Consider the following 22,916-nt stretch of genomic DNA (forward strand, 5'->3'; position numbering starts at 1 on the left):
TATATCTCACTTTATGAGTAGATTTTGTCATGCTTACAAGTACGAAAGATAGTTTCTTCAGTAGCTCATCTCTAAGATGTAGACACGCACTCTCTCTCTCTCTCTCTCACACACACACACACACACACACACACACACACACACACACACACACACACACACACACACACACACACACACACACACACACAGCCTGTCGACCTTCAGTTTGTTCATGAGAGACTGCAGCAGTCCCGCTCCCTGCAGCACATTTTCTCCTGTTTTCCCGACTGTCTGGTGAAAAACAAACCACTCTCTGTAATACAAAATGATGCCGTTCAGCTTTACACAGACTCTACCACTGTCTGTTACATTAGTCTTATAATGATAATCCTGGTTGTAATAAGGTAAGGTCACAAATTACTAAGGTTGTCCTTAGTTTCAATACTAATGCAAAACAAAAATAATAAAAAAAATTAATAAATAAACAAATAAAAGAAAAAAACTACAAAAAACCCCATAAAAGTTCATTAAAAATAATATTTTACTGATAAAAAATAAAAGCTTTAAGAGTTTAATAAAACTACAAAAAAAATTGTAAATGTTCTGACGAGACTTTCATTCATATGTTGAGACGCAGATAGTTGATTAAGCCATCGGCTTATTGAAGCACCAGGAGATTGCAGGTGTGCCTCAACCAGGCAGGATGGGTCTTGGATGGTGACCCACACCCAAGGTTTGGTCCAAAGCTCCCAAGAAGAAGAGAAAAGATCTGGTGACCTCTGAGGTGATGCAGGTGGAAGAGGACTCATACAAAATCAAGGCTGTTGGCCAGCATCAAGGGAGATGGACAGCCTGGGAAGTGATACTCAACAGAACGACCATGTGGGCCTTTCTGTTGAGGCTGCCGGTATAGACAGCAACACATCCAGGTTCTGCATAAGCTGGCGGAAATACTGGAGGTAAAAGGCTGGAGGGAAATAGCAACAGTGCAGTAACATCCCAGAGGCAGATCCATTTCATCAGGAAGGAGGATCAGGCCCACGTCAGCTCACAGTAGACACAGTCCCTAGTGTTCCCGGGAGGCGAAAGCTGATCTTGGGAGTGGATCTCAACCGTGCTCTCAGGTTCCCAGAGAAAATCGCCTCTGGGAACCTTCTCTGACCAAGACGGTCATCACTTATCCTTCCTTTAAATCGAGCTTTTAACATTCCTAGAAAAAGTTGGTTGCAGAGGTTATACCAGAGCAGCACCTCTGGGATCCCAGGGCCAGCTACAGGGCGTAGAAAGGAGACATCTCAACTGCTGCTCCACCACCCTGAGATGTTTCAGGGTTAAAGAAGCGAAACATCAGCAGGTAGTCCGACCTGTGCTCTAATAATGACTGCAGAACTAGGAGGAACACTGACCCTAATTGAATCCCATCAACTTTTAGTGAGGAGGATGGACCTGGTTAGGTAGAAGAAACGCAGTGCTGCATACATTAACATATAATCTAAGAAGAAAGATGCAAAACCACTGATTAGTTCAACTGAAAAGTGATTAGGTTAACGTGACTGATTACCTCATTCAAGAATCAAATGAAATAAATTAAAAAAACAGAAAAGGGCAGGGTGGATCCATGCTGTATAAGTGCCAAAGTCTGACCATCTGAATGTTTCAGCAGAAATTGAGAATCATCAGACCAGGCAACGTTTTTCCAATCAGGACATTGGAAAAATGTTCAAAGGAGTGGCACCCTGTGTGGTCTTCTGCTGCTCTAGCCCAAGCCCTCTTTTACATATCTTGGTTGTAAGGAGTGGTTGTTTCAGTCACTTGCCTTCCCATCAGCTTGAAGCAGTTTGGCCTTTCTCTGACATCTGACATCAACAAGGCCTTTTCACCCAGATAACTGCTGCTGTGGATATTTTCTCTTTTTCTAACCACTCTGTAAAACCCTAAAGATGGTTGAGTGGGAAAATCCCAGCAGATCAGCCCATCTGTCCCCCATCAAGTGCGCCACATATAAAGTGATATATAAAAAACCCCTACCTTGGGGTAGGGACAGGCTTAGGGCGTCGGGGGGTTCCCCGGAGGCATCTTCCTTGGGGGGCTCAACCCGGGGTAGCGGTCATGTCCGGTTAGGGGCTCTGTTGGCTCTCAGGTGACTGTTTCCTCGCGGCTGCGTGCAGCGGGGCTAGGGGAGGGTCTGTGCTGACGGACGTGGGTTACTGACCTGGTAGCCTGGCTGCCCCTGGGTGGGTCCGGGATGGGCGTGAGGTTCTGGGGGCGCTCCGTCTCTGGGCTGGGACCCGGACCGGGCCTCGGGGGCTTGGGTCCTGGTTGGTGTGTTGCCGGGGTTGTGGGCGGGTGGGTGCATGGGGGCCCAGCCCTGGAGCAGGGTGCCGCCGGTGCGTCGAGCCACCTGGGGGGCTCTTCAACTGGTGGGGGAGATTGTCACATCTTGCAGGAGCTTTCCTCTCCTCAGGAGCTCCCTCTGCAGGAGGGGGAGATACAGGAGAGGTGGCGGAAGATCTCAGCCTGGGTGTTTATTGTCTTATGTAGTCTGGAAGATGAGTGGATGGTGGGGTGGGTGCAGTTTTCTCTGTGGTGGGGTTGGGTGGACTGTCCCGGGCTCTGTGGGGCCGGGCGGCGCTGCTGCACTGGGCCCCGGTCTGGATGGGCCTGGGCCCCCTTTCCCTGGCGGGTCGCGGAGTATGGGGGTGCCTACTGGGGTCAGCGGGGGAGCTGGCCCCAGGGAGGGGTCACTTGCCCCTCCCTTCCTTCCCTCAAAAAACAAGCGCGTCCATGCTCACAGGTGTACACACGGGTGATCACACCCACAAACTACACCCTTTTTGGCTCCTACCTCAAAGCACACTGTGTTCTGTTGATCTTATGTGCTGCACAATAATGTTTAACATTTAGTATTTACTGTCATATTCCCATATATCATTGTGATGTTGTTTATTCTATTACTCTTGTTCTCTTCTGCTTGCTTTCTTTTTTCTTTCTCAGCAGGTGATCCAGGTGATTGATATATGCATTTTTTTTTCTCTGCCCGTTCTGTTGGTTTTTGTCTTTTGCCCTTCTCCCCCGTCCCTCTTCTCAGCTGTTTCTCTTTCCCTCTTTCTTTCTCCCCTTCTTTCCCCCAGTCAAGTCTGTCCCGTATTCAGTAAGTGAAAATAAAAGAAACAATAAAAGGTGAATCAAATGGACCATTACGGCAAGGCTGGGATGGTCAGTTTGGTAAAGTAAATCCGTTGGGCATCTTTCTTTGCCTTTAGACAACAATTCTGATGGCAAAAGAGCCAAACGGGACAGGCCAAAAAAGAAAAAAAAAAAAAAAGATCACCTGATCGACACTATGCAAAGAAGAAAGAAAAAAAAGAAAAAAAAAAGAAAAGAAAAAAAAAACACCTTTTCTTCCTCATTCTTCCTATACCCGCAAAATATACATGCAAAAATATATTTGATTACTGCTGTTTAGATGCATTCGATGATTATTTGCATTAATGAGCAGTTGAACAAGTGTACCTAATAAAGTGTGCATTGAGTATATGTTGTGGGTTCACCACCTTTAAAAGTTGTGTGGCTGTGCAAGATGTATATTTGCATACTGCAGAGAACAGCATGTGTTTGAAACTAAAGATGTTCCTGTGGTCTTTGCTACAATTGTCCCGTTTAATAAATTCCTTTTTGTGTGCTACTAGAAGAGTCACATTACCCACATCCAGGCATGCAGAGGCAATTGCTCCTGTGACTCCCCATCTCTTCTCTCATGCCTATAGCTTTTGGTCCCATCCAGACCCCTGGTTAAAAATAGCATTTTTAGATGTGGTAATATTCATGGTGAGCAGGATTTCACTTCTTGTGAGAACTGAAATACAAATGTTTTTTATACACTTAATGAAGGCGTCTTTGAGGAAAACCGGTTCCTTCACTCTCCCCTGTTGCTATCCCAAGAATTGATATACATAGGACTGTATTTAATCTAATGCACGAGCCCTGTAGGTCTTTATATAAAAACACAAAGGGCTCATTCTGCTGGACTGCAGAGATCAATTGGAGCTGAATTATGAAAGAAAACTGCAGACGCTATCTGTCATAATACACTTGTTTATACCGAAGTTTTAATGTATTATGAATGCATGCATTGATAATGGATGCAGTTTGTCATGTTCAGAGGGCACTGTTGCTGCTGAATTCAGCCATTTATCTCAACTCCTTGTTTTAATTCAGCAAGGATTTTGCACACTCTGCTCCATTAACTCCAAAGATTCAACATGTTTAACTAAGTAATTACAATAGCAATTTATTTAAGGTTTAGAAATATGACTTTGAATGGAAATTGCCTCACTATGTGTGGAATTACCTTTCAGAGAGCTACAGACAAACAGGGCAGATTTTTTTTTTTTTGTTTTGTTTTTGTTCAACAGGTATCTTTATCTGTCATTAGCACATGCTACTTGAAGAAGCTGGTGATCTGGCTGTATATTATACCATATAAGCCCATCACTGACGTATATTTTATAATAATATTTTCCAAAGACATTATTGAGTTATAACTGTTAAAATGGGATTTACCAGGCACCTAAAATCCAATACTGTGGGTAAAAAAATGACTCAAATTAATGACCAAAGTTGATTTGCACTTTGAGCTCTGCTGGACCTGTTCTCTTTGTGGACAGGCTGTTTGATCAGCTGAACTGTGCTGCTGCAGTGGCTTTGAAGTTTTCTTCTCTTTGTGGAATTAACTAGTTGCACTTTTCTAATGTAATGTGACAGTTTTACATGTACTGTGACAGATTTCCCAACTTTTAGCAATAAAGAAATTTAGAAAGCGAAACTGAATAGCATCATCCGTTTAAATTTGAACTGATGGCTCCTCCCTTTTGGACTGTAATAATCAGGTAACAAACATGTAATAAGCATCTCAATAGCACGTTATATAAGTGCACTGTAGGCTTAACATTACCTCATAAGCAGTACATCAGCCCTGTTATTTGTTCACCCTGCAGAAGAAGACGAAATAGCACACACAGCACTTGATACACCAACTATAATGCTCTTTCCTTGGCTCCACTCTGTTGGGACCATACGCTCTGCTCTCATTTGGAGAAAGGTGATTAAAAGGAAATGAAGTCATTATACTGCAACATTCAGTAATTTTTTTAAACACACTGAAGTGTAATATAAGAAGGATTTTCAATGTCCCTAATGTCTTGTTACTGTTAATAATGTTTGTTTGTGCTGCTTCCACAGTAGAATAATTAATGTGATATAGAACACTGTTCTCTTGTCAGTCCTAAGATGAGTCAATACCGATGACACACATCTGCCTTTTAGTAAGAAAATACCCAGAAAAAAAATCATCATATTAATAGGCTGACACCTTCTGACACCAACAATCATGCCACATTCTTCCCTTCTGTCACCTTTTTCTCCCCATTGTAAATGCATCGACTTGCTGCCATGTGATTGGCTGATTAGATAGGTAAGCACTTTGGTACACCGGTTTTTGTGTGTTGATATGGATGCAAGATGGGCATGTACACAAACAGCTCCTCGTTGGCATCTTCACAAAGAATCACTAAAAAGGTCTCTGTCTCAAGTCAGCGAAAGTTACTCATGCTTCATCTATTTACCACTGCACATACTTGTGTTAACGTCAGTTTCAAATCTTGTGTCCACGCTTTATAATGACTAACAGAGCCCGTGAAGACGAGAAAATCACTATGTAGTGTCAACTACTGTCCAGCAGATGGCAGCGAATAACTTGTAACAAGGCCATAAGAATTTTTTTCCCCCCACACTGATTATATAATTTTTTTTGTTGTGCATATAAATGTGTGGCTTAATGTTAATTCATGTTTGATTCCTTTTGATTGTAAGACACCTGAAAAGAAATTACATTAGAGCGACTTAGTACAAAGTTTTTATTGTAAATGTTTGAAATACTACAATACATATGTGGTTACAATTCTGACAAAATGGCTAAGGGAAAAAAAACGTAACAAAAAAAATAAATACATCAGCACTGATTGATATGTGGTGAGCTGAGTCTTGAGATATTTCAAGCTACATCTTATTTTAATTATTTTTGCTTTTAGGAATCGATTTTACTTGGAAAAGGTTTGTGACAGCTTTGTCTTCACAGAATGGCTGTATCAAACTCATACTGCATGTTATTCTCCTGTGTCCTCAGACAGCCTCTTATGAAGTTTTGTAATAAAATAACTACTACAGTGACATTTAGCTAACTTTTATGACAGAAACACATGTATACACATCATCTGTGGCATCTCAACCACGTGCAACTGCAGGAAAGCAAGCCAGCTTTTGAGGTGTCATTGACCACAGAACGTACAGCAAGAGATAAAGCAAACAGCTTCGGCGCTGTATTCCCCCCCCCCCCAGCTGTTATTTCTTCTTCTAATTGTTTAGCCAGAACAGCAGTGGTCACGGCCGAAACTTTACAGCTCCAGGGCAGTTGTACAGAGGCACAGTGACTTAACACAGGCGATGACAAATACGCCCTGAAAGATTGTCACAGTAACAGAGTGTTTCAAAAGCATCATCATCACCCTCCACTCATTAACCTCATGCAACACAGAGTCGTAGGGTTTGTTAAAAAATAACCAGTATTCCAGACATAAGATTTAAAAGACTACTCCAATGTGTAAAAATCACTTTCAATGAATAAAAAATACTGTTTGTTCCTTTTACATCCCACTGTGACATCAGACAACATTCCAGACACTAAATACAAAAGCAGTGGAAATAAATGAAAAGAAAGCCTTTAGTGTCATAAGCACACAGTACACAGTGTGACCTGTAATTAAAAAGAAGAAAGGAAAAGAAAAAAATAAGAAAGGGTGACTCCCTCTCTTTTGTCGATACAGAAAAGTGCCGGAAACATTTGATCCTTCATATTGTTTGGTCTGTCCTCATCTTATCATCTCACAAGGTGTCCTTTTCTTCACCAGTCTATTAAAGCCTGTGCATATGTGTGTGTTCAAAGTTCTGCCAGAGTGGAAATGTGCAGGGATTCCTGTATTTTAAGCCAGCGTCCTCTGTCTTGGTTTTATTCTGGGGTAGAGCTGTAGAGGACAACACAAAAAACATATTAATAATCCACATTTTAACACCTAGAATACTACACTGATAATACGCTGATTCATAACTCACCCCTAAGAGGTTGCGGGGAATGTAACCCTCAGTGTCGCCCATGCGCGCCCACCACCACTCGATCTCATCTTCGTCCTCCCTGCGGACGATGGTCATGCAGTCTCCCTCGTGGAACGAGAGCTCATCAGGGTTTTCAGCAGAGTAGTCCCAAAGGGCGTAGACCACACCCCTGTTCATGATACCCATTTTTTCTTGCACGCCTGAGGAAAAATGACATTTTAAACACTGAGTTTTTGTTGAAAGAGGGAGGGGGGAAAAAAACAACATTCACAAGACAGGAAACAATAATGGAGAGACAAAACAGCTTTTACTGACCATAGAGGAACTGAGAGCACTGGGTGTAGCCTTCTTCCATTTCTTCACATTTATCAGCTGCCGTTTGCATGTCGCTGTAAGTCATAGCAAACACTGCTGCTCCAGACTCCACCAAGAACTTGCACACTTGCACATTGTTGCAGGATGCAGCACAGTGAAGAGGTGTCCTATTTATTTTAATTGAAAAAATAAAGAAAAAAATGGAAAAACAAAGAGGAGAAAATGTGACACGTATTAGGAAAAAAGAAAAACAGTAAAGCAAAAATAAAATGAATGTGCTCAGCAGCGAGCATGAACTTACCAGCCGTCACTATCAGCGGCATTAACATTGACACCAAACTGAACCAGGAACTTTACGATCTCCGTATGGCCGGCACAGACAGCGTTGTGTAGAGCAGTGATGCCTTCATCATTGGGCTGACTTGGATCTTCCACCTGTGATTCAAAAACCACAAGAAGTGAAATACTAGTATAATACCAGAGCAGATTACCAGCAGGAGTGACAATATAATATATAACAAGCTTGTGGGAGAGATTTCTTACTTCGTAGATGATTCTCTGAACCAGATCAAACTCTCCCTCCAGAGAAGAGTCCAGCAGCAGAGCCAGTGGGTTGAACTTGACTCTCATGTTGTGCTCGATACGTTCAGAACCAGGCTTGCGCAGATTGGTCCTCTTTCCCTAAAGACACAACCATAATAGTGTATCACATACACATAAACGATCTTGAACAGCACAGAAAAAAAATATAAATCTCAGAGAGAGGAGACGTCCACTTGCTCTTGCCCTCAGTGTGGGCTTAAAGCAAATGAGGGACTTGTGCTTCCAGCGAGCTAATCCAGTTTATGAACGCAAGCTGAAAAAAACTAATTAATTCCTCCAATACCACGATTATGCAGCCCGATATGGAAAAAAGGTTCTTTAGCTTTCAAATTGAGGTGACAAAAGGAGGGGACTGGGCTGGAAAATGGGTCATAACACTGATTTCTCAGTGTTACAACCTGCTACCTTAAGATCAAAACCGCTTAAGGAGTTAAGCAACAAGAAAAAGTAAACTGGTGTTTATTTTTAAGAGAATGTGTAAACTGCGCAAAGCGGGGTGGATATCGGCTTAAAGAGAGCAGAATGAAGCCCATTTTCTCCTGAAACAATAGCAGTACTTGATGGTGATTATTCAATTATATAACACCAGAGCAGGTCACTGGTGTTCAGCAGGGCCAAGTGTAACTCATGATGTGCCCCTAACAAACATGTGAGAGGATTTACAAAATGCACGCAGCACAAATACAAACACAGGTAGTGTCTCCTGTGGACTGCAATGACTAGTTCTTCTTTCAAAAACAAACAGCTAACAGCCATGTTATAATTGAGATTCTACAGATTAAGATTCATACCGGTGGCAGAGTGACCTGTCCAGTGACCTCAGGTGCTTTCATGTTGAAGGTGTCCTCTCCAAAGCTGTCCTGCTCTGCTCCGCTGGGGTATGGAGGTGGTGGGTATGGGGGGAATTCTTCCAGGAAGCCTTCTGGAGGTGGAGGGGGCAAACTAGGTTCTGTGTCCTCCAGACCAGGAGGTGGTGGCGGTGGGAAAAGAGCATCATCTGGCCTTGGGGCTGGGTGGGATGGTGGAGGAGGGGGAATAATTTCCTCAGTCTCCAGGATGGCCGGTGGTGTGTAGGGCTGTTCAGTAAAGGCTGGGAGTGGAGTGTTGATACCTGTGGTCTGTGAGGGTTCCTGAGTTTGTCCTCTCTCTGATGGGTAGTTTTCGGTGCCAGTCGGAAGGCTTGGACCATGTGGTCCGGCTGATCCTTCCACCGCTTTCGCTGCTTCTCCAGTAAACGTGGGAGTGGTTGGTGTGTTCACAGTGGTCTCCATAGCTGCCAGGGTAGTTTTCTGATAAAGGAGTTTCTGAATGTTGGGCCCTGCCGGACCCTCTGGTTCAGTGATGGAGCTGCGTTTCTTCAAAGGCCGAGGGGCATTGTAGAATTTCTTTCTCAGGGCTTCCAGGTCACCATCGCTCTGCCTGTAGGGGTTGGAAATGAAGGGAAGCAGCTTGGTAGGGCTGAGTGGCCGGGGGATGCGCTCTGTCTCTGGCTGCTGCCCCTCAGATGAGCTGGAGCCTGTGTTGTTGGTTCCATTGTTGTCAAGTTCAGTTTCTGGGGCTGGGGAGCGACGCTCTAAGTATGGATTCTCTGGATGTGGGGAGCCTCCACTGGAGATCAGTGGTTTACGATACACTACAAACAAAAAACGGGAAACAAGTGTTTAAGACAGCGAGAGAGAAAAAAAGAAGAAATTTTTTGGTGCATAGCTCTTTTTTGGACACATTTCACCACTTCTCTCCCTTCTACTTCTACTAACTTGATATTCAGAGGATGGAGCTTCTTTACAGCAGCCTTCACCATGTCACAGCATAATCATTATGCTTTCTATTATTAAGTTGCAATTCATAATAACAATGTATTTGATTATTTTTTGTATTTATTTTAATTCATTAATTACAACAAGTAGGGGTTTTTTTCCCGTTTCGTCTTCCTCATTAAATGAATGGGCTATATTATTTTACAGAGTTAGTGTGGAATACAAAAAGATTCTGAGGACAGATTCAGGACTTTGATAAACTTCCTTTTCAATTTTTATATATGAATCCATCTACATCAACTGTGTATGCAAAGATGCTTAATGTATATTCTTACCACTGACAAATCCGTTGGTGCGGTTTTGAGCCCTGTTGAGAGAACCCTGCACAACAGGCAGGAAAGGCTTTCCTGAACCCGACTGCTGTGTGTACATGGAGTAAATGGAGCTGGCAGCTACGATTTGCGGTTTACTCAGGTTGGCTTCTTTGGAGGAGGGGAGGTCTGAGGTGAAGGGCCGTACCGTGGCTGCAGGTGGAGTGTCCTGCTTGGAGGGTAGAGGGAGTGTCTGGCTCTGTGACGGTGGGTGAGGGCTGCGGCTCTGGGCGGTGTGGGGCTGCTGGCTGTGGGGCTTGGCTTTAGGGAAGGTGCCTGTGTTGAGGCCTGGTTTGCCATAGGGAACAATAACGGGGCCTTTCGGTTTGCTGGGGACAGGGGGAGGTACCTTGACTGGAGCTTTGGGAGCCGACTGATGGAAGTTGAGGAAAGAGAAAGATAGTAAATAAGCTAGGGTTTTTTCTACAGGTATTAACAAATCTTTCTAGTATTTTTTTTTCTCATGATGATATAAAAAGTGTGTTTTCATTCCCCCTCACCTGAGCATCCCTGACAAGGTCATCACTGCTCTGGTTTTTGCGGAGGGAGGTAGCCGGAGCCTCTGTTGGCTCAAACATGGAATATGGACGCACTTTCCTGTCCCTCTTCAATTCTGAATCATCTAGCCACAAAACAAACGGAGAAGATGATGAAGAAATTAGTTTCAACACAGTTTGAGGAAAAAAAAGAAAAGAAAAAAAAAAATCTTGTTTTATAGGAACAGGAAGGGATTACACTTTATTTCTGCACGTGTGCAGTATGTGCCTGTGTCTTTACCTTGGTCTGTGTTAGAGCTGGAGTGAGAGTTCATTCGTGGCAGTGTTGAAGCAGAACCGTGACCATTGGTGTTGGGCTCTGGACCTGAAGAACTCCACTCTGCCAGTTTCCCTGGCTGAAGGCCTGGTGAGCCAGCAGAAGAGGACAGAGAAGATAAAGTATAAAATGAGATACAATCGGTTTTTAAAGAAATAATGAACTAAAGCATCAACACAGAAATTCATTCATTATAAACACAAAGTTCATAGAGCTTTGTGTTGTGCAGTGTCATACATAACAAACCTTTTTTGAAAAACAACAGATTTTGTGGCATTTTGCATTGCTCTTCATTTGCTCATTTGCTTCCATGTCTGCGAAAATCTCTGGTCAGATTTCCACAAAAGCATGGAGGGGTATCTTACAACTAGCAAAAGTAGCAACACATAGCAAAACCATGACTTCCGTCACAGTTTCTACACACTTTAGTTAAATGGTCCATTAGAAGAAGGGCTGTACCAATACACCAACAGCCCCATATATTTTTCTAGACCAGTCCAGACCAGATTGGGTTGGTCACAGTCCACCCAGGATGTCAGTTCAAGTGAAGGTTATGTGTTTGTTCCAACTGACCCATTTAGAGCTGCAGAGAAAGAACTGAGGAGGAAACTCAACAAGCACGCTTTAACAAACAGCAGCAAAACAAGCAAACGGGATCAACGATCCAGCAAGAAAATGATAAAAAACTCGTTTTTGGTGAAGATAACAGTCATGAAAAATGAAAACATCTAAGCAAAGATATCGGGAAGCGCATATGTGCAGACACACACACACACACACACACAACACAAGTGTGTACCTTTTCTTTTAGCCCGCAGCTCTTTCAGAGGCTTAAGCAAGAACATGGCTTCTGAGGAAGATGCATTCGAAAGACAAAAAAAACAAAAAACAAAGTAGCCTTAAAGCTCCAGATCTCCTCTGGTTCTAAACATGGTTTTGGATGGGCCCAGTCTGGGCCCCCCAAGGGGCCATGCAGACCACAGCACAACCCCCAGGAGCCTGCCTGTTACTGTGCACAACGTCCCTGATAGAGAGGAAATGGGAATGGGTGTATAGAAAGAGCAGATCCCTTCTCATCCCCGCCCATCCCTATCTCTCTTCTTTCCATACTGCAAATCAACTCAGCATGCAGAAATAATTGCATGCAACAACACAACAGACTGGAGAGATGCCTGTTCCGTTCACTTTTGGTATGTGAAATTGCTTTAAATAGCAAAACATGAGATGACGATTTCTTCTGTTGTTGTTTTGTAATGACTAATTTTGGTGTTGGATCATTCATTTTTAATAACCTGAAGCATACTGCTGGCACAAAGTCTTACTGACGGACCAGTTTTAGGATGAGAGAGTAACTCTCTCATCCCACAAGATAGAGATGAAGCGCATAAGAAGGAATTACAGTGTGGAGGATGGTAGAAAGAACAATATGTTGCTCTGGTCTCATTGGTTGGATCACACTTTCACTTCCATTACATAGAACATACCTTAGTGCTGTCCCCAGTTTACCATGTAACAAGATGTGAAACAGATTGATTTTAAAGCAGCACAGGAGCAACTACATTAGGGACAAATTTGCAGCCTTAATAAAATAAAGGTAAGTAGCATTGTTTGGAGTTTTAATTTCTTATGGTATAAATAATTTTCTGTATAGCTGTTTCTGAATCTATATTAAGAAAGGCATGCGAGACACACTTTGGCAAAACAAAAACTCAAACTACTTTACTCAAAACCTAAAAAAGTGTTTTATAAAAAAAAAAAAACATCCCAAAAAAACAAAAGACTATGAAGCTCAGGCTAAGCCATGCTAGATCACAGCACAGCACCCAGGCAGTAACTAGCTACCTTCTGAGCTCAAAAAGACATCACAACCAGCAGGTGTCCCAGACTCCTTTGCTCCTGCTGTAAATGGTAAATGGTTAATGAACTGCTCTTTATACAGCACTTTTCTACTCCTTTACTGAAGAGTGAAAAGACTTTTACCTATCATCATGCTGAAATTAACAAAACGTATTTAACTGAAAAAAAAAAAAAACCAAAAAAAAACAAACAAGAAACATAATTTAGCTGGTGATGTAAAGATGACAGCCTGATATTTGAGTCAAAATCAGAAAAGGAAAAACTTTTAAGAGCAGCAGCACTTCAGACTGCACAGTCTGGGTGCTCACCTGTCCCCGCTTTGCTCTGTGGCTCGTGGGCTGGGAGGGTGGCAGTGCCGTCTGGGTAGGCAGGTTTTACAAGCAAATCGTGTCTCGCTGGGCCCCTCGGCATAGTGGACGACTGGATGTACGGACCGACCGCTGCCACACGAGACGGACCCGACTGCTGTCCGGCTTGGGCATCGGAGGGCAACTGTACAGTGAAAGGGTAGAGAAAGTAAAAAGAAGACTGGTTAGTGAGAGCAATTTAAAGAGCCTGTATTACAGTAAACCACAGAAAGGGATACAATATTTAGACAAATGAACATAAATGACAGAATGGTAATCAAAACTGTAAACTGCTGAAATGAGTCCACAGAAAACACGCTGACAACAATTTTGAAAAATGTAGTTTTCAAAAATGAAAGGCACCTAAGTCGATTACTTAAACAAATACACAGTGGATGAAAAAAATGGGAAACTTGAAAATTCTCCTATACAAGTTTTTTCTACTTGGTGGGTGAAAAGTTCACTTTAGCCTGTGCGTGGTGCCAGAGCAGGCCATGTTTTTATTCCTCCAAAACAAACATGGATTAACTCTTGTGAGCAAGGAAGTGTTCAGCCTTTTTCAGAATGATCATTTGTTTTGTGAAGTTTACTCTCAAGAACCTTAGTGTGGGACCTTTGTATTTATGCCAGTTGGTGGTGTATAAACCGAAAGATGGCCAGACAAGGAGTCCAAGTGTGTAGGATTTGTCATATAGAAACAAATGTTGATAAATGCCACAAGAAGGCAAAAACCCAAGAATAGGTGCAGCAGAGCAGGTGTTATAATCTAGAACAAAAATGCTGGAATAACCGACTGACATCTCCAACCTTAGTGTCTTAAAACACTTTCATAGATATCCAGTTACTTTCTCAGCAATGGCTGTTAAGTTACTGCTGAACTACTATCTCTCTCTCACACACACACACACACACACACACACACACACACACACACACACACACACACACACACACACACACACACACACACACACACACACACACACACACACACACACACACACACACACACACACACACACACACACACACACACACACACACACAAAAAACCAAACATTTTAAGATCTAATGACTCCAGAGCAGCGCAGCAGTCTCCTAAATGTTGTTGCTTTATTAAGTTAGGACAGCACCTTCAATATAAACACAGCAATTCATGCCTTTTTTAAAAAAAATTATCCACATTTAGAAAACTGACTGATCAATGTTCACCTATAAGTTGGCACGAGTTCTTACAGCTCAACAAAAGCTGGTCCTATATCGTTTCCCTTTAAAAAAAATGATCATTGTAGGTTTTATCCATCAAATGAATGGAGCAACAAAAGTTAAACAAATGCAAAAACTAACAAAGTCTGAAGCCAAATCACATTCAGTTTAGAAATCAAACAGGTACGTATGTATAGCTGCAATACTAGTTTAGTTACCTGAAGGTGTGTTTCTTTTGAAGCCCTCTCTTTACCAGGATAGCCATTCTTGAGAAAACAAAAGCACAAACATGCAACAGAAGTTCAAAATACCAAATAATCCCCCCTTTCCCCCCCTATCCAGTATTGGCCCTTTTCACTGTTTTCTGAAGTATGTGACTAAGATGGTGTGAGATGACTCTCAGCTGGCAGCTCTCAGACTACCTCTTGGTCAGTATGTTCAGACGTGTTTGCTGGGTGATGTTAGCCGGACGCTTGCTGTTTAGTAGGAGGAGAGAGCAGCTTGGATGGAGTGTGTCTTTGTGCTGGTGAGAAAAAGGCTCACTCATTATGATTCTAGGCAGGGTGTGGGTAAATCACCTCACGAGCCCCTATTCAAGCTTTCCTCTCAAACACACATGCACACATAAACACCTTTCTATGTACTGCTTCTCCTTTATTACATATGACATTAAATAAAGAGGCCAGAAGGCTATAAAGTAAGGCACGAGTTGCTCATTATCTAAACAATTAAAACAGATTTAAATTTCCTTCTAAAATGTATTATTTATGTTTTAACTTTTAATCTTCAACACTGTTTTGGCTGAGTAAATACTGCAAACCAAATACTCACGAGGCTGTATTTTGAATCTAAAAACACAGATAAAACATAACAACTGTATCAGCTTTTAATGAAAAATAATATTTGTCGTTAAAAGTTTGAGTTGTAATAGAAAGTTCGTGCTGGAAGCCAATAAAGCCCCGATTAGGAGAACATAATTAAATAAGTGCATAGAGGACAGATTACAGTGACTCATGTAATTGAGAAGGTGAAAGCACAATATCAACCAATCAGGATTTTTTATTTATTTATTTTATTTATTCTGTCCACCCTGAGAGTTAACCTCAAGCAGTAAATATGGTAACTTTTCTTCTCACATTCTGTTTCATAAAAATCTATGTTGATTTATTTACAGTCCCATGGCAACCTTCAAACATCTTTTAGAACGGGGTGGGGTGGGGTGGGGGGGGAGTAGAAAGACACCAGAGACTGAGATCAGAACTGATACCTCAACACTAAACAGGATTACCACCACAGACTGCCTTAACTCAGCCTTCTGATTTTTAATGTGTGTTGAATCTTGCCATAAATGTTTGCATAAAAGACGGTTTAAAAAGGCAACTGAATTCTTCCACTTTTCATGTTTATAAGCCCCACCAGAAACAGATAGTATCTTCACTGACATTCCTGCGTGTCTGTGATAGGAAGTCTGCACATACTATTCCTCTCTCATCTTCTGGCTTTGTTTCTGTCAAATGGGACTGAAAACACAACCGAGTGAAGGAGTGGGAGTGAAAAATCAAACTCAATTCCTTTATATGATCAGAACAACCTTCCTTTCCCACCAAGATCCAATATTGGAAAAAGACAGATAGGAACTGATTGCTCTGAGTGAGTGAGGAGGGGTGGGGGGGAGCGTCACTTGACCATCTCCAAACAGAGGAAAGAAAGTGTGAGAAGCTTGAGCTCAGAATGTCAGACGTAGAGATACAAACAGCTTTTTATCACAAGGCCACTAGGGGGAGTTCTGATCAAAAGCATTTCTACTAGTTAGTACCAGAAATTAAAATTAGTACCCTGAAAGATTGTCAGGGTGCCATATAACAATTAAAGCGATGGGTTTTTTTTTTGTTTATTTGTTTGTTGTTGTTTTATGTAGTTTTGGTGCAATAATACTTACGGGCAAGTTCTCTTTCTGCTGCAGGGCTGCCTTCTTTTTCCACAGCCGGTCTCGGAGCTCACTGATCCGTTTGTCCATAGCAGCCACTTCCAGGTTGCGCTTGTTCAGACTTTCTCTCTGGTGCTGGAGCTTTGAGTTTTGATCCTGGTTGAGCTTGTTCCTCAGCTGACCAACCAGCACAAACACAAATCAAAAACTGTGCTAATTTTAAACAAGTAATATGTTTGGACTTGAATTTTCCTTTATTACTTCACACCTGTAGCTCTTTGTAGAGGCGGTCCAGCTCTGCAACTGAGCTCTGGTTGTCATGGAAGTTATCCATTTTGCCATTTTTGAGCAACTCCAGCTGCCGGTTGAGCTCCTCCACCTTGGACGCAGCCATCACTAGTTCTCTCTGCTTCTGCTGGAACAGGTTATTCATTTGCTCTATCTCCTCCACTGGAAAGGGAGAGGGATTGAGCGTGATGATGACAGAGGTAAGAAGAAAGAAAGCAAAGAGAGACAAACAATATAATGTTGACAGTCCGTCACAGAAATACAGCGCATCTTAATCCAAAATAAATTTCAAACTTTAATGGTTCACACCATACTCTTAGCAGGCATCCAGTCGTGAATTCAAAGTTAATGAACTCACCCAGTTTGCCATTGCTGAGACGTTTCTGTTCCACCTGACCCTTGAGGGCCCGGACCTTCTTGAGCCGAGCTTCCTGATTCTCAATGTTCTCTCTGAGGCGCTGGAGCTTCTCCTGCTCAGATGCCTGTTGCTGCTGACGCTGCTCTTGCTGCTTCAAGTAGCGCAGCCGCTGTTCCTAGAGACAAGAAAGAGCAAAGGGGAAGCAGAGCACTTGTTAAAAAAAAATATAGTTAAACAAACACATCCCTCCTCATGCATGACTGCACTATGTACAGTGCTTAAATGTTTGTGGGCTACACATATAAGGGCCACTGATAGAAGTTTTTCCTGGTTCATCTTCCTCTGAACAGACAATAGGTACATTTTTCCTTCTACACTGAACAAAAATATAAACGCAACACTTTTGTTTTTGCTCCCATTCCCCATGGGATGGACGTAGAGACCTAAAATTCATTCCAGATACACAATATAACCATCCCTCCCAAACAGTGGTCACAAATCAGTCCAAATGTGTGGTAGTGGGCACATCTGCCATATTGAGATAATCCATCCCACCTCACAGGTGTGCCACATCAGGATGCTGATCTGACAACATGAGTAGTGCACAGACCTCAGACTGCCCACAACAAAAGGCCACCCTGGAATGTGCAGTTTTGTCTCACAGCAAAATGCCACAGATGCCACAAGCAATGAGGGAGCGTGCAATTGGCATGCTGACAGCAGGAATGTCAACCAGATCTGTCGCCCGTGCATTGAATGTTCATTTCTCAACCATAAGCCGTCTCCACAGGCGTTTCAGAGAATATGGCAGCACATCCAACCGGCCTCACAACCGCAGACCTCGTGTAACCACACCAGCCCAGGACCTCCACATCCAGCAGGTTCACCTCCAAGATCGTCTGAGACCAGCCACCCAGACAGCTGCTGGAACAATTGGTTTGCACAACCAAACAATTTCTGCACAAACTGTCAGAAACCGTCTCAGGGACGCTCAACTGCATGCCCGTCGTCCTCATTGGGGTCTTGACCTGACTCCAGCTCGTCGCCGTAACAGACTTGTGTGGGCAAATGCTCACATTCGATGGCGTCTGGCACGTTGGAGAGGTGTGCGCTTCACGGATGAATCATGGTTCACATTGTTCAGGGCAGATGGCAGCTGAGAATGTCCCAGTTCTTGCATGGCCAGCATACTCACCGGACATGTCACCCATTGAGCATGTTCGGGATGTGCTTGACCGGCGTATACGACAGCGTGTACCAGTTCCCACGAATATCCAACAACCTCGCACAGCCATTGAAGTGGAGTGGACCAACATTCCACAGGCCACAATTGACAATCTGATAGACTCCATGCGACCATGTGTTGCACTGCATGAGGCAAATGGTGGTCACACCAGATACTGACCGGTTCTGGGTCCCCAGACCCCCAATAGCGCAAAAAACTGCACATTCCAGGGTGGCCTTTTGTTGTGGGCAGTCTGAGGTACACCTGTGCACTACTCGTGATGTCAGATCAGCATCCTGATGTGGCACACCTGTGAGGTGGGATGGATTATCTCAATATGGCAGATGTGCCCACTACCACACATTTGGACTGATTTGTGACCACTGTTTGGGAGGGATGGTTATATTGTGTATCTGGAATGAATTTTAGGTCTCTACGTCCATCCCATGGGGAATGGGAGCAGTAACAAAGGTGTTGCGTTTATATTTTTGTTGAGTGTATGATGTTCGCACAATGCAATGCTACTGAAAATAAAATGAAGTCACTGATAACTGGCTTGCCTATAACCCTTGCTTTCAGTGCAAAATACTTCCTGCCACAAGTCCTTGGCTGTAATGAAAATCAGGAAGTAACTTGCTTTCCCTGGTAGCCTTGGGAAGCTATTCCCAGGTAGTTAAATAGCAGAAACAGATGCAACTGTGGAAAGTACTGAAAACAAATCAAGGGGGGGAGGGAGCTTGAGAGGGAGATAGTTTGCATTACTTCCACTGGATCCAGCAAAAAAAACCAAAAAAAACCAAACAAATCAAACAAATTCTGACTACAGAAAGCTTAAATGTTAGCAATGGTATTTAAAAATTGATTGGTTTCAGAATCAATCATCGCTCTTCAGGTGTCACATGGTATATTGTAAACATGACAGAGCTCTCCCAGCAGGTTCCAAGATAAGCACATCCCAGCCACGGGTCAGGTGATGATGACGACAATGCCCCTTTATTTACTCCAAGCAATCAAGTATACATGTAATGCTTGTACTTGACTGCTTGGAAGTCACATTCCTGGACTTGTTATACTGTGCTGATGTATACACAGTGCTTGGAAGTGAATGCTTAAATGCCTAAAGGACCTAAACCACAGCCCTAGGAGCATATTTAAGGAAGTAAAAGAAGACACAAAGTTTTTAAAGTTACTATAAAACTGCATATACTGCGTGGGTGATTCAGAAGAACAAAAACATTTTAAAGTGCTTCCGCAAAACAACAAAAAAAAAAAAAAAACAAAAAAAAACATGGAAGGAATAAGCACTCAGTTAAGTATTTCACTATATCACACCTATTTTCTATCATATCTTTCTTCTTGTCAATCAATCAATCCTGAGCAAAGTAAAAAACAAGTTTAGATATCAGATGTGTCCCGCAGAGTGAGAAGCCTGAGACAGTAAACTGTCTCAGGCTTCTCAAATGAAACTATGCCCACATCCACCCATGCCTTACCTGTCTATCACAAACTCTACATAAACATGCATTATATAAGTACAATAGAATGTACTCATTTAATATACTAAATGAACTCATTTTTAGTCCAGTACTGACTTCAATACTGTCTCCACTTAACTCCTTAATCTCTTATAGACACCCATCTCTTTCTACTGCACTTTTTTATGCACCTTGGAGGCAAGAAGTTGCTGTTGGGCTTCTATCTGCTGCTGCTGTCTGGCAGCCATCTCTTGTAGCTCAGCCAGCGTCATGTCCATCTGGGGCGTTGCCACCTGTGTAGAAAGAAAGAACAAAAAGAAACACATTCATGTTTTAAATATATATTCAAGCTGAAGGCATTTTTCCCATTATAAAAGTCTAAAATAAAATTACAACAGGAGGCCTAAAGTAAAAAATGCAAAACATATGCGGGGAGATTACTGAAACATCAGATGTAGTTTCAGTTATACTCCTTAAAAGGGGGAGCAGTTTAAGCATTTGGGGGGGGGGGGGGGGAGATTTCAGAATTCATTGTACAATATTTATTCCCCAAGGAGACATCCTCAGCAGAATAATCATTTTGCAGTCATATCCATGTTATGATGCACTGATTAATTTTGCAGAAAAACACTGCAGGGTGTGAGAACTGAAAGGAACTAATCAGTATCCCAGAGCACACAATTAACTTCAACTCGTCAAGTATAAAGAAATTACATTTTGGGAGAAGACTTTATGCCGATACTAAATGCATGACCCTTATTAGTAAAATTTAAAAAAAAAAAAAAAAAATAGACTTTGTTCCAAATTGACATGTTTCTAATTATTCACATCAGCTACCATTCAATGTGAATGAATGTAAAATAGTGTAAACCATTTCAACCACTTGTCAGAAAAAAAGTTAATAACTCACCCCATTCTCCATCCTTCTCTCTGGGGGACCCTTCACTCCATTTCTCTTTGAATCTGAGCCTCTTGATCCTCCTAAGTAATGAAAATAAGTGGAGATTTCGTCAGACATTAAAATTTAGACCACCTTAAAAGAAATGAAGGATCAACAAGAAAAAAAAAAATGGCTGGAACGTCCTGTTGTCCTTTTGCCCTTCAGTGTCTCTGACAAACAGTCATACACATTTAGATTTATAGGTTTGTCTTGACATGCTATAGAGGAGGGTGTATACCAGCTGAAAAAATGAGAGGCTAGTGCTGAATTATTTTAACTTCTTTACCCCAGTGCTTTTTGTAACTTGTAAAAAATCTCTTGGGATTCAACCTCATCAATAATGACTTATTAGTGGGGTGGGTACACTACTGCATGTATATATGCTTGTCTAGGAAGATATAACCATATAGCCAACCGTTTTACTGGCATTTGGCATGCATGTCTGATAATCTGGGTCCTATCCCTAAAGTATTATCCCATGATGAAAGCCCATAATAGCTTTACTATATAGTCTAACTGCTAGCATACAGTATGCATGCTAGATACAAACTAATCGCTATAAACAGATGTCTGAAAATCAACAAATTTAACATTCAGTATTGTTAGTACAGGAAGCTTTATGTGGTTTAAAGAGGATTGACCAACCACGATTAGAGCTTCATGCAAGCCCATAGATCAAAGCCTCATGGGTTGCAGCTCCAGAAGCTAAATAACTGGTTTAATAGATGCTGGTTAATCGCTGATGGGAATGTAAGACACTGCTAAGCTCAAGAGTGACGCAAACTGTTATAGTCACAGCATTCAGACATTCACACAGTGATTAATTTTCCGTTAATTTTCCTCACTTCATTTAGATAGATCAAGTCAATGACAGAGCAGAAGTACACCCATGATTTTCTGGGGCATTTTGTTGCCTATGTGTCATTGACTATTGTCACATGGCACTGAATTTGGTGAAGCGTGACAACTCTTTTGAAGGTTTAGTTCTTTCGGCCTTCTTTTCTAAGGTTTAGTTCTTTGTCACTAACTACCGAGTCTGTGTGTTATAGTAAAATAGTATAGAAGAAAAGTAAGATTATTCATGTTTAGGGCAGTCTTCAAACTAATCATGTTTTTTTGCCCAGTAACTTGAGAATTTTGTCTGTGCCTGTTTGTTAATGATTGCATTTCATATTTATGCTATGCTGAAAGTAAAGGTCTATAAAAAGTATAATTAGTGTGGCTGCTTACTCAGACATGACACAGGCATAACATTAGATTAATGAAAAGAAGTTCAAATGTACTGGCAGTCCAATAGATTGGTGACATTCCATTTTATCCTCCGACATGCTCGGAGGATAAAAAGCGCATGCTCGAACAGTATCGGGGAAGTATAAACATTTAACTAACTGCAACCTGAGGGCAGGACAGAGTACATCCGTACTGCCGTAACTAATGTAAACACGGCAACAGGACTAAATAAACCCGCATAAAAATGCAGTAACTGAAAAATTTAATACAGAGCTGTGTTGCAAATAATGATCAGAGCTAAGCTCTCAGTGTGGGAAAACAACAGCGGGCTAAGATAACACAAAGGGAAAACAGTCACCTAATCCCTGGGCCAGACTCAAGCTGTGAGAGGTAAAAAGGGCTTAGTTATGCAAGTCGGGGTTGAGAGGATAGTCTATGAAAAAAATACTAGACTTTTCTGTGTTAATAAGAAAATTGAAAAGTAACAGACTTCTGATAGTGTGACTCGGACACTCTGATTCCAGCAAGGATGAAGGATCTGAGGGCTCCAAATATAAAGCCCTCTTCTGGATAAACGTTTGAAAAATACCATAGTGTTTATTGAGTGAATAGGGCATTATAAAGACAGCAGGCACCTCTGGAGACAGTGCTCACCCAATCATAACTCTTGTGTGTGAGCAGTATCAGACATTAAAGCCTCTTTTCACTATCTGTTGTGTATTTCAAACAGTTGCTTACCTGATTCCCTGCTAGGAGCTCTGTTGTGACGCAGAAAGAAGCGCACCTCTGATCTGTGCTGTCCCAATCGTTGGAGCACATCCAGCATCCTCTCCCCATCACCTACAGGTCTCTCTGCAAGTCGAAATAAAACATTTTAGCCCAAGTTTTCATAATATTTCACTTGGATTGGCTAAAACACGAATGCATGTCAAGTTTGCACATGCCATTTACTCAGTGAATCCAGTCTAACCCAAATTGAAGGATGATTCATTTTGTCAACACAGTTTGCATGCCATTGATCTAAGCAATGACTTCAGGGGAAACAACTATAACGT

The 22,916-nt window shown here is 42.1% G+C and overlaps 1 protein-coding gene across 2 annotated transcripts in view; it reads right to left on the reverse strand.

The window, feature by feature from the left end:
- Positions 1-5,884: 5,884 nt before the first annotated feature.
- Positions 5,885-22,916, reverse strand: part of LOC308387856 (apoptosis-stimulating of p53 protein 2-like) — a 29,588-nt gene continuing 12,556 nt past the window's right edge. The window contains exons 4-20 of one of the 2 annotated variants that reach the window (XM_080868185.1): positions 22,600-22,713; positions 20,602-20,672; positions 19,883-19,984; positions 16,992-17,166; positions 16,614-16,795; positions 16,358-16,522; positions 14,637-14,684; positions 13,174-13,357; positions 10,973-11,095; positions 10,696-10,817; positions 10,160-10,568; positions 8,859-9,700; positions 8,008-8,145; positions 7,766-7,899; positions 7,465-7,631; positions 7,150-7,349; positions 5,885-7,061 (exon numbers count right to left, since the gene is read on the reverse strand). In XM_080868185.1, the coding sequence (XP_080724311.1) occupies positions 7,020-7,061; positions 7,150-7,349; positions 7,465-7,631; positions 7,766-7,899; positions 8,008-8,145; positions 8,859-9,700; positions 10,160-10,568; positions 10,696-10,817; positions 10,973-11,095; positions 13,174-13,357; positions 14,637-14,684; positions 16,358-16,522; positions 16,614-16,795; positions 16,992-17,166; positions 19,883-19,984; positions 20,602-20,672; positions 22,600-22,713 (3,218 nt within the window). In that variant the 3' untranslated portion in view covers positions 5,885-7,019. The remainder of the gene's footprint in view (positions 7,062-7,149; positions 7,350-7,464; positions 7,632-7,765; positions 7,900-8,007; positions 8,146-8,858; positions 9,701-10,159; positions 10,569-10,695; positions 10,818-10,972; positions 11,096-13,173; positions 13,358-14,636; positions 14,685-16,357; positions 16,523-16,613; positions 16,796-16,991; positions 17,167-19,882; positions 19,985-20,601; positions 20,673-22,599; positions 22,714-22,916) is intronic. The other variant, XM_080868186.1, reaches the window with a different exon arrangement.

The sequence above is a fragment of the Rhamphochromis sp. 'chilingali' genome (assembly GCF_963969265.1).
Source record: "Rhamphochromis sp. 'chilingali' genome assembly, chromosome: 20".
NCBI lineage: Eukaryota > Metazoa > Chordata > Actinopteri > Cichliformes > Cichlidae > Rhamphochromis > Rhamphochromis sp. 'chilingali'.